General features: G+C 36.2%; 2 protein-coding genes across 2 annotated transcripts in view; both read left to right on the forward strand.

The window, feature by feature from the left end:
* Window positions 1-866: 866 nt before the first annotated feature.
* On the forward strand, window positions 867-8,298 carry blk (BLK proto-oncogene, Src family tyrosine kinase). The gene is made up of 15 exons (XM_043220599.1): window positions 867-1,086; window positions 1,389-1,425; window positions 1,622-1,719; window positions 1,831-1,918; window positions 2,174-2,210; window positions 2,442-2,535; window positions 2,820-2,918; window positions 3,128-3,231; window positions 4,073-4,222; window positions 4,603-4,755; window positions 5,775-5,954; window positions 6,035-6,111; window positions 6,743-6,893; window positions 7,205-7,336; window positions 7,438-8,298. The coding sequence occupies exons 4-15, from the start codon at window positions 1,832-1,834 to the stop codon at window positions 7,638-7,640; spliced, it is 1,467 nt and encodes a 488-aa protein (XP_043076534.1). The 5' UTR covers window positions 867-1,086; window positions 1,389-1,425; window positions 1,622-1,719; window position 1,831; the 3' UTR covers window positions 7,641-8,298.
* A 3,318-nt stretch (window positions 8,299-11,616) lies between these two features.
* Window positions 11,617-16,902, forward strand: part of fndc4a (fibronectin type III domain containing 4a) — a 29,860-nt gene continuing 24,574 nt past the window's right edge. Inside the window, exon 1 of the mRNA XM_043218699.1 lies at window positions 11,617-11,862. Within this exon, the coding sequence (XP_043074634.1) occupies window positions 11,859-11,862 (4 nt within the window). The 5' untranslated portion in view covers window positions 11,617-11,858. The remainder of the gene's footprint in view (window positions 11,863-16,902) is intronic.

Consider the following 16,902-nt stretch of genomic DNA (forward strand, 5'->3'; position numbering starts at 1 on the left):
GGACATCCACATCCAGCCCATTCATCTTCACGGATGAATCCTGGTTTTCACTGTACAGGGCAGACGGCAGACAGCGTGTATGGCGTCTTGTGGGTGAGCGGTTTGTGAGTGGCCCGTGGTGGCGGTGCGGTTATGTCATGGTCAGCCGTAGAATTAGGCCTTTAGTGTGCTTGGAAAAAGTCAGGGGCGAAAACACAAGTGCTGCGCTTATAATGTTGTTCAGTGTATTTACGGCAGTACATTGAACGCGCTCTTTATCGAATATTCTAGTGATTTAATAAATGTGACCCGCACAATGTTGGCTGTTTTTGCATAAGACAGCTCAGATGTGCTCAAATCTGAACTCTAAAATCTAAAATTTACTGCCGAGTAAATGAACATGCAGAAGGTAGAGATCAGATTAACTGAAGTTTAACTGAAGAAAACCACAGTGCCTATAAAGAGAAACGTCTGTACGGGCTAGTCAACAACATCCTGTGTCAAAGCTGCTGCTGCTGCTGTGAGCTAACCATACGTCGGTTTTTACAAAAGTCGCTCATCTCATATTCTCATTCGACATGGAAAGATTTTGAGAGTTTTGCTCTATGTATGTTTCCAGGAGAAATGCCCGCAAAACTGCTCGATTTCCCAAATTCACTGCAACAGGTTTTGTTTCTTAAAGCCTGTTTTAAATAATTGGAATTGTTATTTCTGTATTTCTAAGAAATTATCGGCCTTCCCTGTTGGCAGACAGCATAAAGTAAAAATAACATTCAAACCGTAACTGAGAATGAGGATGTTAAAATATGTTGTGTATGGTTTCCAGGTCTGACATCACATGCTCATCATATGCGTGCTTTACTCGAAGGCATTTGCTACAGTTTGTGAATTAAGCACTGACGGAGGAAAGAGAGGGAGGGGTATGCTAAATAAACATATCTATTTATCTCTTTCAGCTAATGCAGTCTCTCAGGGCATGTGCCGGGCCTCACATGCAGACTGAGTGTGTGTGTGTCTGTATGTGTGTAAGAGAAGAAGTACTTCAGAAACCGAGAACCCGAATTTGGATTATTAAACATATTTAAATGTACCGAGGACACACAAAATGTAAGTACAAACTTATAGATGTATTTTACTTTAAATTTCGGCTTCGCTGTAATAAAGATGTTGCTTTGATTTTATTAATTAATTTTTTTTTTTGTTGAGCTTTTCGTATTTTGCTCTTTTAATGCTTTCAGGAAGTAGCCTATCTTTAATTAAATGTGTAATTATGCTTGTTCAGCCTGAAGGGAAATTATTATTTTAAAAAGTAGTTTGAAATCGTTTAAAAATAGTTCGTTTAGTTCAGTTTGCCAAGCTGTTAAAAGGATAAACACCTAAAAATCTGAAATTTTTATCTTCTGCACTAGTTAATATTTTCATCCAATGGAATCTGTTTTCATAAAGGTAAGCGATTTTTTTATTTATTTTATTAATTCATTTATTTATTTTAATATGTATGTTTCATTTGTGTTTGTGAATGTCTAACTATATTAATGGAAACATGACTGATCATGTTTTTTATAGACTAAGTGTGAACCACCGAGCTGTGGTATGATCCTGAGCATGTTTTAGCTTAATAATGTTTTCTTCTTTTATTCAGCACCCAGTATGAGGCTTTTCTGGACCTTTCTGGATTTCCTCTGGACTATTACTGATCTCCGAGAACAGAACTGGGGAGACTGACAGTGGTGAATATAGGTGCGATTACAGGAAATAGATACATCTGACTTCAAATATAAAAATAATAATAATATAAAATATGAGTATATGAACACTGATTAAGAAGATGATTCAATTTCATTTTTTAAGGATGGGTTGTGCTTGTAGTGACCAGAAACATCACAAAGACTCCAAAGGGCATGAAAGTTATAATTCATCAAACTCTAACAAATTTCATGTAAGTATTGCTGATTTTAGTATTTTTTTTATTTATATATTTTTTTTAAGACCAGCTCGATTTTGTTGAGAAAATAGTTTTTACTTTGTTTCGCTTTCGCTCAGCTACACAGTCACAAACAAGACTATTTTCATTTTAGCGCCATTCATTTTTTAAATATTACTACAATTTATATCACTGCAAATGTATACATTTTCTAATACATGTAAGTGTTTCAAAAATCATTAACATGAACATGAAATGTTTTATTTACAGTTGGCAAGAGATCCCAGGAAGCAGAACAACAATCTAGGTATTACGTCTTAGTTTTTGCCATGCTGGTTTTCAATTGAACAAAGCGTTTTTTTGTTCCAAAATCAGAATACATTATGAATAATACCATCCCTGGGTGCATATATTGTGTTCTTATTAAAAATAAGAAAATAAAGAGGCCATATGTGATGGCATATTAACGTTCGCATGTTATGCCCCAGAAGGAAATGCTAATCACATATTTGAATTGAATATTTTAATTTTCTTTCAGATGAAGATATTGTTGTTGCTCAATATGACTTCCAGCCTGCTAGTGAGAGGGATCTTCAGTTTAAAAAAGGCGACAGACTCAAGATTATTAAAGAGTGAGTAAACAATATACTTTTAAACCGATACTTTTTTTGCTAGTACGGCTATAAAAATACAGCATTTTATATTAAGGAAGGATCCCCACATTTAAATGTTTACAATTAATCAAAAGAAAAAAAATTGCTAATAACTTTTACTTAATATATCAATCCATTTTGCCGTTTTGCTAATCTTATTCCGTCTATACATTTATGTATTGTTTAAATTCGCTACGTGTTAATGTCAGCTGAAATAATCACACGCAAGCGACAGCGATGAACTTGTCCCATGTTTTTCTCAGGACTGGTGAATGGTGGTTGGCGAAGTCCTTGGTCACTGGTTATGAGGGATATATCCCGTCTACCTATGTGGCAAGAGCACACACACTGGAGGTGGAGAGGTACAGTAGTAACAAATATTACCTATATATGTTTCAGCAGTAGTGCAAACAGTAGGCTGTTGTTAGTTGTTCTGAATATTTCAGCCCAAGGCACTCTTGCTCTTAATAACGTCGACATTCTTGAGACGTCGCTCATAGCTAACTGTTATATACTTGTTAAACTTAATCTGTAAAGAGCGACATTATAAAGGCTCTGTTTTGTGTTCCAGATGGTTTTTCAAGGACATGAGTCGCAGAGACACAGAGCGTCTTCTGCTGGCACCAGGAAACAAACTTGGGGCATTTCTTGTGAGAGAAAGTGAAACAACCAAAGGTCAGATGCCAGTAAATTTTATTCCCTGTATTTTCACGATTCGTTGCAATCGTTGCATAAGCAGTTCACTACTTTTGTGACTCATGAGCACAAAAGTGCACAACACGGCTCTGGTTGCCAAAATGTGTTACTTTTATTTCTTTTTGAGCAAACCATTTGCTGATCAAGTGTGCATATAAACATTTTTCAGAGATTACAGAGTCTCATTCGCTGCTCTTTTTTAAGTTCAAATCATGTAGAAAGAGCAAATAAATGTCAACAAGGCACTGAGATCTGTGCTTTGATTTTAGTTTGAGATATTAATAGCCTTTTTTATCGTTTTATTTATCAACTTGTAGAGTGATGGAAAATGCAGAAACTAGTCTTCACTGGAACTTTTTCAGTAACTGAGGTTTCTTAGCGTACAATTTGACCAAATGCGTAAAGCATTAAAAGATGTTAAATAAGTTTTAATATTACCTATTCATTTATTAATTTAAAATATTAATTTAAAGGAATTTTTTTTTATTGTTTTAAGTTGCATTGCATTTTAGAAGGAAACTATACTTGATGCATGAAGTCATGTTCCTTCTCAAGTTAAAGTACCTTAGATGTTTGTGTTTGAAATGCTCTGTTAAATCCCTAACCGACGAGCGAGAAATCCTGAACATACAAAATGGTTCAGAGATTCTAAGAGCTGTCTTGAAAGGCATTGAATGCTTTCCTGATTATTATATTTTCTTTTTACAGAGGCTAGTACTGGTTTTTCATTTTGCTAGGGCACATATTTCAGTGATACCAGTCAGATGACATTTAATGCTCGTTACTTCAAAAACTTTTAACTGTTTCTGATCCCCTGCAGGTGCTTTCTCTCTGTCTATAAGAGACTCCAACCCAGAGCAAGGTGATGTAGTCAAGCATTATAAGATCCGAGCCCTTGATAACGGTGGTTACTACATCTCTCCCAACACGACCTTTTCTTCTCTTCAAGAACTAGTAAAGTATTACTCCAGTAAGTACTGGGAGCTGACTGACTGTTGCTATATTAGGGACCATTTCTGTTTTTTTCCACTGTATGCTTTCTGTGGTCGTAGCTGTTAGAACATGACAAACAGTTGCTTTTACCACCGGATAAATAGGTCGTCTTCAGTCTCAGTTCGTATTCTGCACCCTCGCCCCATTTTGGTTTTGTAGTGTCTTTTTATAGAACTATCTACGGAGTAGCAAAAAACCTTTCTCTACGTTTTGGTTTGAGCACAATTAGTGCTTTGCTCCAGACTGAATCAAAACCAGTAAAATGGTTTTGATTAGTCTTGTTTAATTCGAAATTTCTCTTGAGTTTGGGATATTTTCTCCTTTGAACGTTCTTGCTGTTCTTTCTTGTACATAAAGGGACGGCGGATGGTTTATGCCAGAGGCTTGGGAGTCCATGCAAAACTGATGCCCCTCAGAGGCCCTGGGCTCAAGATGAGTGGGAGATTCCCAGAGAGACTCTGAAAATGGTGAAAAAACTTGGTGCCGGCCAATTTGGGGAAGTGTGGATGGGTAAGAAGCAGAAGAAAGTTCAGTTGCATAATGTTGCCTTTGGGTATCAATTCTTGTTCTTTTTCTGTCACAATGTTTGGTTGACACATATTTTTGCTATTTCAGTTTATTAGAGAGTAATCTTCATTTTATGTAATATGTAGTCAGGTTCATTATCTTGATTTTAAAGCTACAAAACCTACAGTAGGAGTCAATTATATATGTTTATAAACACTAATAAAATTGAATTGCATTGAAAGATTTAATTTTTTGAGGTCAGAATGCTATAGTGAGACCATAAAATCTCTGAGTTTAATTTCTTTTCATTGTTGCACTGTTGCCTTGAGGTATAATACATAAAATTATTCAAAATCGAACTGAAACATTTTAATCAGACACTAAAAATAATCAGAGCAGTAATTAAAATAATTGTGTCTTTGTAGTTCTCTGACTTCCGAGTAAATTTCCTGGTACACTGGCCCTAAAGTGGTGTGGTCAAAGGTGTTTGTCAGTGTTTTGTGTGGTTTTGTTTGATATTGTCATATTTTAGCCACATGAATGATCATTTAATTGTGCCCCAAAGGGTTTTTTTTGAGTTACGTGCTCTTGCCGATCTTTACAACTTTTACATTTACTTGAGAAGCAGAATGGCATAATATTTGTTTTAATACCATCATTATTTGTTGGCTTTCTTCTTACAAAAAAGTATTATAGTTTTATTTTTATCCATTTTGTGCCCATTTTTTTATGATTTTATTTGTTTTATATAACCATCTTTAGTAAAGTATATGCTTAAAGCAAAAAACGGACAGCAAATATATCATGTTTTAAAATATGTTTACATATTTTCACCCTAACCTAGACAATTAAAAAAAAAAACTTGATCTCAATAACAGATTCTAGGCCCTTTCTTAAGAAACTAACCATTTATATGTGTCCTAAAAATAATTTATAAAATTGAGCTGCAAAAGATCAATTACGTTTTCTTCTTCAAGAGTTTATTTGATAAAGCTGCATGTGCCTGTGGCTCTTGTTTGTAGGATACTACAAAAACTCCCAGAAAGTCGCCATCAAGACTTTGAAGGAAGGCACCATGGAGCCAGAGGCTTTCTTACAGGAGGCTAATCTGATGAAGCAGCTCCAGCACGAGAGACTGGTCAAACTGCACGCTGTAGTCACCAAAGAACCCATATATATCATCACAGAATACATGGCTCACGGTTGGTGTTACCACAACAATATTAGAGTCCTAGTCTGTAATAACTGCCTTAACTATACACTTGTTTTTTTTCTATTCAAGGAAGCTTGTTAGACTTTCTGAAGACGGATGATGGCCATAAATTAATACTTCCCAAGCTGATTGATATGTCTGCTCAAGTAGGTTTTTTTAGGATTTCACTTCATTGTCTTACTTTAGAAGCAATTAATTATTCCTCAAGATTTGAATCTTCATGAAGCGGGACGCCTTTAAAAACACTTCATAGAAACCTGCACGTTAATTAGAGTTGATTCACACACCCCCTGCAGATCAGTTTCAACTTCTGTAACTATTTTTAGGATTGTTTTGCACCACACATGGACATGTAGAGGAAATGGTCTTTGGTCTTGTAAGCTCATGGTCTGAACATTTTTAGATCTGTACACTTGTAGCAACCACTTGTAGCAACCACCACAGATTTAGATTAATATCTTCAGGCAGGATATTGCGTTATTTTTTCCATCGATCGGAAGCCCCTAACACGTATGACTGCGATCTTGCTGTCTGTCAAACTTCCTGTTAGAGCCCACTATGTTGCTGCTAACTTTTTTTTTTTCAGTTCATCATGCAAACATAAATATTTTTGTGTTTGTTTGTTTTATGCCGTATCAACTTACAAGACAAGAACAGGGTAGAAACAGCCCTGTACTTGCCCTTAAATAATATCAGTGACAACCAAAAAAAACAAAATAATTACCATGTGTTTCACATAAAGCCTATACTATATTCAGTTTAATTTCTCTCTAACAGATCGCAGAGGGAATGGCTTTCATAGAAAGGAGAAACTACATTCACAGAGACCTGCGCGCCGCCAATATTCTGGTCTCTGAGTCCCTGCACTGTAAAATAGCAGACTTTGGCCTTGCCAGGATCATTGAATCTGAATACACGGCACAAGAAGGTGAGTACACTCATTTATTCCCACAGTGCAGTGTTTTTTCCACCAGTCAGTGCTGACATTTGATTTATAATTAATCTGACATATCTGACCTTTTAAGATTGGGTACGACCTACTGATATTCAAAAACGGCTTCTTTGCTGAAATTTCCAAGTTGTCTGTTTTTACCACATAAAGGCAGATTTTTCTTTACTTTAGGCTATATTTACAGTTTTTTTGGTATATTAATATACTTTTGCTAAAATGCTCATTTTCCATGCTTGCACACCACCTTCCTAAAAAACCCCATTTATCGCATCTTTTTTACTGATCAGGCGCAAAGTTCCCTATTAAGTGGACGGCCCCTGAGGCCATCAACTTCGGTACTTTCACCATCAAGTCAGATGTGTGGTCCTTCGGAGTTCTTTTGACGGAGATCGTCACATACGGCAGAGTACCGTATCCAGGTAATGGGTTTTTCTCTCTTGGGTTTCGTTTCCCATTCAGAGCAGCGTAGCATACGGGTAGATGTTGAAACGACCTGGCTGGACTTTCTTCACGTTTTCAGGCATGACGAATCCAGAGGTGATCCGTAACCTTGACAAGAACTACAGGATGCCGTGTCCGGATGGATGTCCAGAGGAGCTTTATGACGTCATGCTGAAGTGCTGGAAGGATAGGCCAGAGGACAGGCCCACCTTTGACCACCTACAGGACACACTCAATGACTTTTTCATTGCTACTGAGGGCCAGTACGAGATGCAACCATAACTTCAATGCAGAACCAATAGATGAAAACTGAGGGGATGAACAAAAACACAAGGAATGATAGGATGGACTGAACTCCGAACCAAAAATTTGGATTACGGGGAATATACTAAAGCAACAATTATGTATATACGTTTTTTTTTTTACATTTACTGTATGCAAGTAGTTTTTTCTTAGGTTTGTTTTATCTTGTGGGCTTCGTAAGGTATTTCTGAATTCTTTAAAGGTAAGTGTGCACTTTTTTAGATAAGTTATTTTCTTCTATTATTGCTGTACGTACGCCGACAACCGTGTAACGTTTGTTTGATTCCCTTGAAAGACTATGGCTTTGTGCTGCTGCCACACGCTCTGTTTGTTTGAGCATTTGACCAGCCCAGTACAACGTTATTGGCCTAAAAAAATGGTATGAGATAGCAGTTATCCCACCAATTGGAAGACCAGGGGAGCGTTTTACCAATCATTATTTATGCACTTAAATTAGTTATTTTTTCATAGAAATTTCGCACCTCTCTGCTAAAGCTTTTGGAAAACGCAGAGCTATACTCTCAGAGTGTGTGACACACATAGGTTTTTAACAGCAAGGAAACAAGATCCTCTTGTATCTTATTCAGATACTGAAATCAGACCATGCACAGATATTAAACATTATTTCTGCACATTACCTATGACTCATTTGAACTTGAATGACTTGAAGGTGTTTTAAATGAACTGATTGCATGATCAGTGAAGTTTCATGCAGGAAACCGTCAAATGAACATTCATTAGCTAGACTTCCTCCTGAGATAACAGACTGTGAATGTTCCGTTCATCGGGAATAGATTAAAGCGTTAGATAACGCAGTGAATAAAGAGTACACTTTTTTTTTTACGTTTTTGAAAAACCTTTCAATGCGTAGCAAGGCTGCATTTATTTAATCAAATATACAGTCAAAGCTAACATTGTAAAGCTGTATTACAATTTCAGATAACTATTTTAATATATTTTAAAATAAAATTTTCGTAAAATTACGGCCGAACCACTGATGTCACATGGAATATTTTACTGATGAACGATCTCCCAGATTTGACCAAAAATATCTTAATTTGTGTTCAGAAGATGAACAATGGTCTTCCGGGTTTAGAACAACACAAGGTTGAGTAATTAATTTACAAAAAAAATGTTTTTGTGTAAACTAACACTTTAAGTTAAGATTAAGTTTAAAATGTTAAAAAGCAAGAGGGCCTTAAAACATTAATTTCTTTTTAGCATTTTTTATCATTATGGGACCATTATTTTTTACATTCCTTTTTCTATGCAGCAAATGTTTTAAAACAAGTAGCTAAACTTTTTCAGAAAAAAAAAATCCATGAATGAAGCACGAATCATGTTCTTTTGGTAATGTTTTGAGAAAATCTGAAAACTATATGTGTGCAGAAAAATCTTAATATTGAGAAAATCGCCTTTAAAGTTGTTCAAATGAAGTTTTTAGCAATATCTTTATGGAACGTGGTCTTTATGTAATAACCTAATGATTTTTGGCATAATAGAAAACATTTTTTTAGCCATACAAAGTATTTTTGGCTGTTGTTACAAATATAGCCCAGCGACTTGACTGGTTTTGTGGTCCAGGGTTGCATTTGAGAACCTTGTCACGACCAACACTGCCAATGTTCTGAGTACATTTCCTCTTTTTTCGAAGTCACACGATTCTCCGGAACTTATTTTAATATGCTGATTTGGTGCTTAAGTGCCATTTCTTATTACCCAAAGAATTGTTCCGCTAAAAACTTTTGATTTTTTATATATATATATATATATATATATATATATATATATATATATATATATATATATATATATATATATATCTTTAATGAATAGAAAGTTCAAAAGAACAGTATTTATTTTAAAAACTTATTTTACTTTATTTTACTGTAATATTTGATCAATTTACTGCTTGCTGAGAAAAAAATGTTACGGCCCCCAAACATTTGAGCAGTATTGTATAGCACCAGTATTAATGCACAATGTACCAATCCTCAGGGCAAAAGTACATTTTTGCTATTTTTCTGTTTCATTTCTAAATTGACATTTTAAATAGCGCCCTTTAAATTTAAAATGCTTTGAGGGACGTCTCTCCAATTTCTAATTCTGGTGGCTCAGACGAATATGAGAAGCGCTCAGCATTCACGCAGCTCCACTCCCTGCCTTAAATTCACCCCTGGGGCTTTATATGTTTGTAGATAAACCGAGTGAGAACGCAACCAACACCCAAGAGCTGCTCCTGTGGTTTCCTGCTTGCCAGTCCGCAGCTGAAACAGGAAGCAGTGAGTCAGCATTCCTCTCAAGATAAGCACTCGATGGCTCGGAATTCCAAACATGCTTCTGAAGTTTTTTTCTCAGCATTCATGCAAAATCAAAGGTGTCCATTTAAGCAAAATATTTGTGGGAAGTGCATGCTGAAACCAAGTTTTGTTAATGATGCGGGAGGTGCTCACGAAAGCGTGCTTGGTATCTGTTCATATATCAAGCGATGTTCGTTTGATGGAATTATGATATTTATCAGAGGCTGATAAATTAACTGGCTCATCGGTGACGTTAGTGGCTTTGTTGACTGTGGAAATGAATCATTACACAGAGTGCATTTTACTGTCATACCCCTTAATAGGGTCATTATCTAGCTTTTTAATGCTATATTAGATGAATGCGTCATTAGATTTGTAAAACGCATGTGACTGTATTTTTTATTTTTTTTGTAAGACAAATAAGGAAGGTTAGACTCGTAGTCAGCAAGCTCTCTGTGTTGGCCAGCTCTCTTAGCTGTGTGATTTACGTATAGAAGACCAATTATTCTAATGCATCATCACAAATTGCTTATCTGCAAAAACCTCAACCCATTATAAAGATTACAGAAGAAGGTTTTCTCTGGGGGAAAAATACAATTTAAACATCAAGGCTGGCCGTGTTCCATCAGGTTGCAAAATCTCTTTATGGTTCCATTTACTCAACATCATCTCTTGGCAGAGCAAAACTGTCTTTTGGTAAAGTAAGTCCCTGCAAATGTGCGTGTGAGGCAAAAGGTGTCCTTTTTTGAAATCCATTCGGTCAGTGTGTCATCCACAATTCTTGACACTTCGAGCAAATAGCAGTTACAAGTTATTATTTGCAACACAGTTTCGGAGTGTGCTGGATCAAGTAAGATAATAATAATAATAATAATAATAATAATAATAATAATAATAATAATAATAATAATAATAATAAAAGGAACATTGACCAATAAAAGCTCTGACAACTTTTAAAAATAGGCCTTTGAGACTGACATCTGCTGATTTTAGTTGTCTAGTTTCAAATTTTCAATAGATTTCTGTTAGCTTTGAGGTGTTTTTAAAGTGTGAATCAGTAAGAAAAGGCTGAACATTTTAGTGGCTAAAGTTTGATGTGATGTATTCTGTTGGCGCACATACTTCATTTCCTCTTTCAGTCTTTCTCAGTCATTTCCACCAGGGGGTGGTCCAAGCACAGGATTCAGCAACGAACATCTGTAGACTCTGATAATGTGCCAGATCACATTATTTGACACAATAAATTATATCCCCAGTCAAACACCGCACTTTTCTTTAGAAACTGATGAATCATCTGCCAGACAGTGCGCCTCAATATCTTTTAATTAGATGCCGACCCGCACACTGTCTGAGGTTAATCATGACAAAACTAACTAGTCAGCTTTTCAATACGCTCTTTCGCTCAGACATCATCCATCTATATCAATATCTATATAACATATTCTGGTGATGTTCCCACCTATCATGTGTTCTTAAAGAAATCGCCTTTAACCTCATGATTGTATCCCAATCAAGTTAAAGGGATAAATGTGCATTCTGTCGCTATTTATTCACCCTCATGTCGTTCCAAAGTCGTATGATATTTTTTCTTCTACAGAACAACGCTTTGAGACGAAGGAACCGCTTTATAAATCGCCACACGATAGATTTGTGAAGAACAAAGCAGTCTGTCTCGTGAGACAATCATCGAGAAAAAAAAAAAAAAATCCAAAATCATGGCGGGTTCTCGGCGGTCAAGATTTCAACGTTTGTTTATCACAGAAATGTAGCGTTTGAAGACTTATATCCAATCATGAACCTGATGTACGGACTATTTTATGCTTTTTAAAGCTTAAAAGCCCCGGCTGTCGTTAATTATATCTGCACTGAAAACATCAAGCGTCACTTCTCAAATACAATGGGTGAGTAAACCAGTTTTCACTTTTACAGCCCTTATTCGCAGTAAAAAGTTTAGTACCAATTTGTATAACCGCAGTTATACCATGGTTAGTAGCCTGGTAGCCAGTGTTTTTTGTTTGGTTATTTTTTCCCGCTATCTTTGCTGGCGCTCTGTCTGTGGACTTGAGTGAACATTTTCCCTCTCATTTTTCTCCACAATCGTCTGCCTGTCCCGAGAAAGATCACTTGAGGGCTTCTGACCTCCCTGCAGTCATTCTTCCTTTCAGACAGAAATGCTCTTGTGTCATATCTCTATATAGCATTGTCTAAATTACTAACTTGCAGTCGAGTCAAAACCATTGAGAACAACAAAACAAAGATTCTGACTGACACGTTTCACAGTCCGAATGGGAGCTGCAGCAAACGGAGTCTCAGCCAAAATGGGCTTGTAAAACTAATTGCTGTTATTGTTTTCACATAGCAGAAGATGATAAAAGCGTAGAGAGACGACAAAAGGGTCTCTGTCAGACGCATTTGTTGTAACCTCTGTTCTTGGGTTGACTTTGCTGCGCTTCGTTTCATTTACTCACCCCAGATGGAAGACCAAAATATTCTCCTCACAATCACTTCATCCCTCCCTTCTATGCTCACCATCAGTGGAAAGAGAGTGATATGAATACAAAACAGTAAGGAAATAAAGAGGAACAAAGTCTGATTCATTGTCCCAGTCTAAAGATGGATCCAGGAGGGTATTTTCTTCTTATTTACAAACTAAACTCATCTCTTTGTTTAATGACTAAAGTGCCTTGCAAAATGACTTATTTTAATAGTAATTGTTTACTAAACTAGAGAGATACAGTTTGATGACAAACTTAGCCAAAACCTTGCCTGATAGCTTACAATATATATATTTAAAAGCTTGAAGTTTAAAAGTTACTCAGAGAAGGCCTAGTACACAAGATATTTTAAGAATGGATATTGAGAAATGTCGCCAGTGTTAAAAACATTTTTAGCGTGTTTTAGCAACATTGCTAACCTGTTTTAGAATTATGCTAGCATGTTTAAACAGCTAGCATGTTTTCGTGAATTGTCCACCTACACAAGCCTCATTAGACCTTTAAAAACCCCTTAAAAAGTCCCCTACTGGTTTGCTGGGAGCTGCTGGCATTCTCTTTTTTAAGCATGTTACTAGCATGTTGCTAGCATATTTCATGTTAGCATGTTTTAACATGTTGTTAGCATTTGTTTTTTTTTTTTGCATGTTTGAACAGATTTTAGTGCTCCACATTTACTAAAACAGGGGAAACGCCTATACCAGAATAATGATTAGAACTGGTATACAATTTATCCTATATATATATATATATATATATATATATATATATATATATATATATATATATATATATATATATATATATATATATATATAAATGAAAAAGTTATTTAAAAAGTAATTAATTTCCATTAAAATTAGAGACATTTTAATATACAGAGCAACAATACAGGTCCCTGGAGTGTAAACTATTGCAGAGTCAGGCCAGTGGATGTGGATAATTAATATCAATCTATAGGAGAAAGATCCTTGGCATAAATATTAATGTTTCTGTGACCTAGAATACTGTCTTTTCTGATGATGAAATTGACCATAGTCTCTCTCTCCCTCTCAAAGAAACAATTAGAAGGCTCTGGAGAGCTTGTTGCAGCAAAAATCAATAGCTGTACGTGCTTATTCTCTCTTTTTTTTTTTAAACAAACAAATAGATAAGACTGTTGTGAAGCTTTTCTTTCATGGTTTACTTCCTCAGCTATTTCATTCACTATTCCATTGATTTTGCAAACTATTTCATTTTGACTGAATCCACTTGGAAATAACATTTCTTTAACCACACAAAAGAGCTCTATGTACATCCTACAACTTTAAACGGTTCAGACTGTAATGCACTTTAAATTGCTAGTATAATTTAAAATGATGAGGCAGTCACTGCTTTTGATAAATTGTCAAAGATTAATTGTTTGTTGTATTGCGAAATACAATCTTGAAAAAGCAAATTGTTTATTCACTTCTTTTGTTCTACAAACCGCTTTTGATTTCTGACAACATACAGCCACTGTCCTGCTCCTATTATTTGCTCTCATCAATGTAACAGTCTTTGGTCGTTATTCACATTTTAATTTGTGTAAGTAATATGCAATTTGGAAAGAGACTTGTAAATTCTTCTTGGAGGAATATATCCATGTCTTAGCCAACTTTTTTCATCCCTCTCTGCATTTACTAATTCATTTTTATTTTAATGTAATTTCAGAGGAAATGTGCTGTTTCAAGTTTTATTGTCTTCACATTTGAGAAAATCAGAAAAAAGAAAACTAGTGAATTCATTTAAGTTTCTCTGTTTCTGATTATTCTTACCTCCATTATTATTTTAATCACTTAGCTCAATCATCTAAGTTATTCTATACACTTTCCTTAAAGCATGTTTCTAAGAGCCTGTGGGATATGAATATATGGGGGAAAACCACATACAGTTTGAAATGTATCCCCTGCTGTGCTTTTGAAAGGAGACAAATTACTTAACCATGCCCTGATTGCAGCCTTTTTTCTGCTCCACAGGCGTCTAAAAGAAAATAAAGAACCTCATTCCATTTAAAGTCCCCCTGAAATCAAAATCAGTTTTTTAAGCGTTAGTATCAATATGTTAGTCTTAAGGTTATCTATAAGCCAGTGTACTCTAAAACATACAAAGTTTGCGTTTAGAAGAAATAAGTGTTCAAAACTTCGGCTAAAAAGGATCAACAGTTTTTTGACGTCACCTTGTACTTCAGCTTGTCATCAAATCTTCTCACCAATCAAATGCTCTCTAGAATCTGAAGTGCCCGCACTTATAATAACACTATAATTAGATGCTGAAGCCGTGGCTGAGATTGGTGGTGAATGTAGGCAATAGGGACTGATTCAGACAGTGTAAATATGCTTTCAATGGGGGCAAAAGAGGTCTGGTTTCACATTGTGTCACTCAAACCGCAGCAGCACTCTGACCACTTTGTCTCCGGTCCAGAGACGCAAAGATGTAGGTTCGTAATAGCGAGCCAGTAAGTGGGAGCCAGGCCTGTGGCTGTTCTATATATACAAGCAACAGTGTCTTGAATTTGATGCAAGCTGCAACCGGGAGCCATTGCAAGGAGATATAAAGAGATGTAACATGGGCTCTTTTGGGCTCATTGAAGACCAGTTAACTGGTCACCAAAGATTACACCAAGATTTCCAACCGCAGTTGATGGGGTAATTGTCTCTTCCATGACGAGATCATCCAGCAGTTACCGTTGGATCACGTGGTTGAAAATAGAGGTAGAGCTGTGTGTCATCAGCATAGCAGTGATAGGAGAAACCATGCACCTGTATGAAGGGACCCAGGGATGTAGTGTTTGTGGAGAAGAGGAAGGGTCCAAGAACCGATCCCTGAGGAACCCCAGTGACCACTTGATGTGTTTTGGATACCTCTCTCTTTGAATATAGGATTCAAAGGTTAGTGTCCAGTTTGTTGTTCTGATGTGAAAGGAACAGTGATACCTGGCTGAAAACAACTCGTTCAAATGTTTACGCTATGAATTTAAAGAGAGAGAGACAGGTCTGTAGTTCTCTTTAAGAGAAGTAGGGGTTACTAGCTTGCTGTGGGAGGGATTGCTTCAAAAGGGTGAGATGGGATAGGATCCAGAGGACATGTTGTTCGATGGCTGGAGAGAAGTTTGGATACTTCTGCCTCATTGAGGGGACAGAAGGAAAAGAGGGGTGTATCAGTAGTGGATGTGGATGGTTGGAGACCCTGTGTGTGCATCCAACAACCACAAACAAAACACCATTGGCTGTTTAAAAAAAGATGCAGGCTGACTTTAAAAGAACAGCATTTTATCATTCTAAAATTTACTCTGAAAAAGCAATATAATCTCAAAGTCTTCTTTGCAAGTCTCAGTCTCGCAAAATAAGCTTTAAGCCATAATGCGTGGGTGTGCGTTACAATACATTTAGTTGCAACAATAGCTAAATAGCGCCACCTTGTGATCCAACTGCAAAAGCAATGATTAGCCATGCACGTCTACATTTGAAAATCATATTTTGTGGTCTAAGCATCTGTCACCTGAACATGTAAAACATGTTTGGGCCTGTCCTGAATTGTGTATGACTTGGGCAGAGGCTGAGCAAAATAGTAGATGTCACATGACTGAGTTATGCCTCAGCATTTATGGAGAACGTGTTGAGAGTGATGGTTCTGTCTGTTGCCAGGAGGCGAGCTCTTGATAAAGGAGAGGCAAAGACAGAGCGATGAGGAATTAACTCTTAAATGCCCATAACAAAATAAATTATTTGTTGAAAGCAATTATATGTTTATTTATTTGAACTAAACAAGGGTAAGTACACATAGCCGACAGTTACAGTTGCTTTTCATGTAAATGTCCGTATAATGTACTAAAATATATTTGTAGCCTATTCAGTAAATCACATTAAAACTTCAAATGATTCTTTCAAGCAATTTTATTATTCTACAATATTCCTAGACATCACTGATCCCTTAAGGAGGTAATGTACCTGAAAATGCATATTTAGAAGCTGATGCGCTGCACTGACCTTTAAAACCCTTCCCAGTGAGAGAGAAGACTGAAAATCATTGCAGAGCAACCCTGTGACACTCTCTAAAGTTTAATTACGTCAGAAGGTCGCTGTGCGATTCAAATACTATAGTTTCAGCCTTCAAGCTTTTAGCAAAGGCTTTTGTGAAGGCCAAAGTCCTCTAAATTAGCATTTTGCAGGTGGTCAGTGAAGTGTATACTAAGCAATTTTCATAACGATATGACCTAGTATGCCTACTCTGTTAATAAGAGGAATATTTCTGCATTGATTTTTCACAGGTGCTTTTCAGTAATTGCATTGTGTTGTATTTTAGGGTTAAAAGATTGTAAACTTTGTCAAATTCATTTGTACGTTTTCTACAAATTGATTTGTAGAATGATTTATTTTTCTTAAGGTTCAGTCTCTTAACAAGCAAAAAACTTCTGTTGTCCATTACTTT

The sequence above is a fragment of the Puntigrus tetrazona genome, chromosome 20 (assembly GCF_018831695.1).
Source record: "Puntigrus tetrazona isolate hp1 chromosome 20, ASM1883169v1, whole genome shotgun sequence".
In the NCBI taxonomy this organism is placed as follows: domain Eukaryota; kingdom Metazoa; phylum Chordata; class Actinopteri; order Cypriniformes; family Cyprinidae; genus Puntigrus; species Puntigrus tetrazona.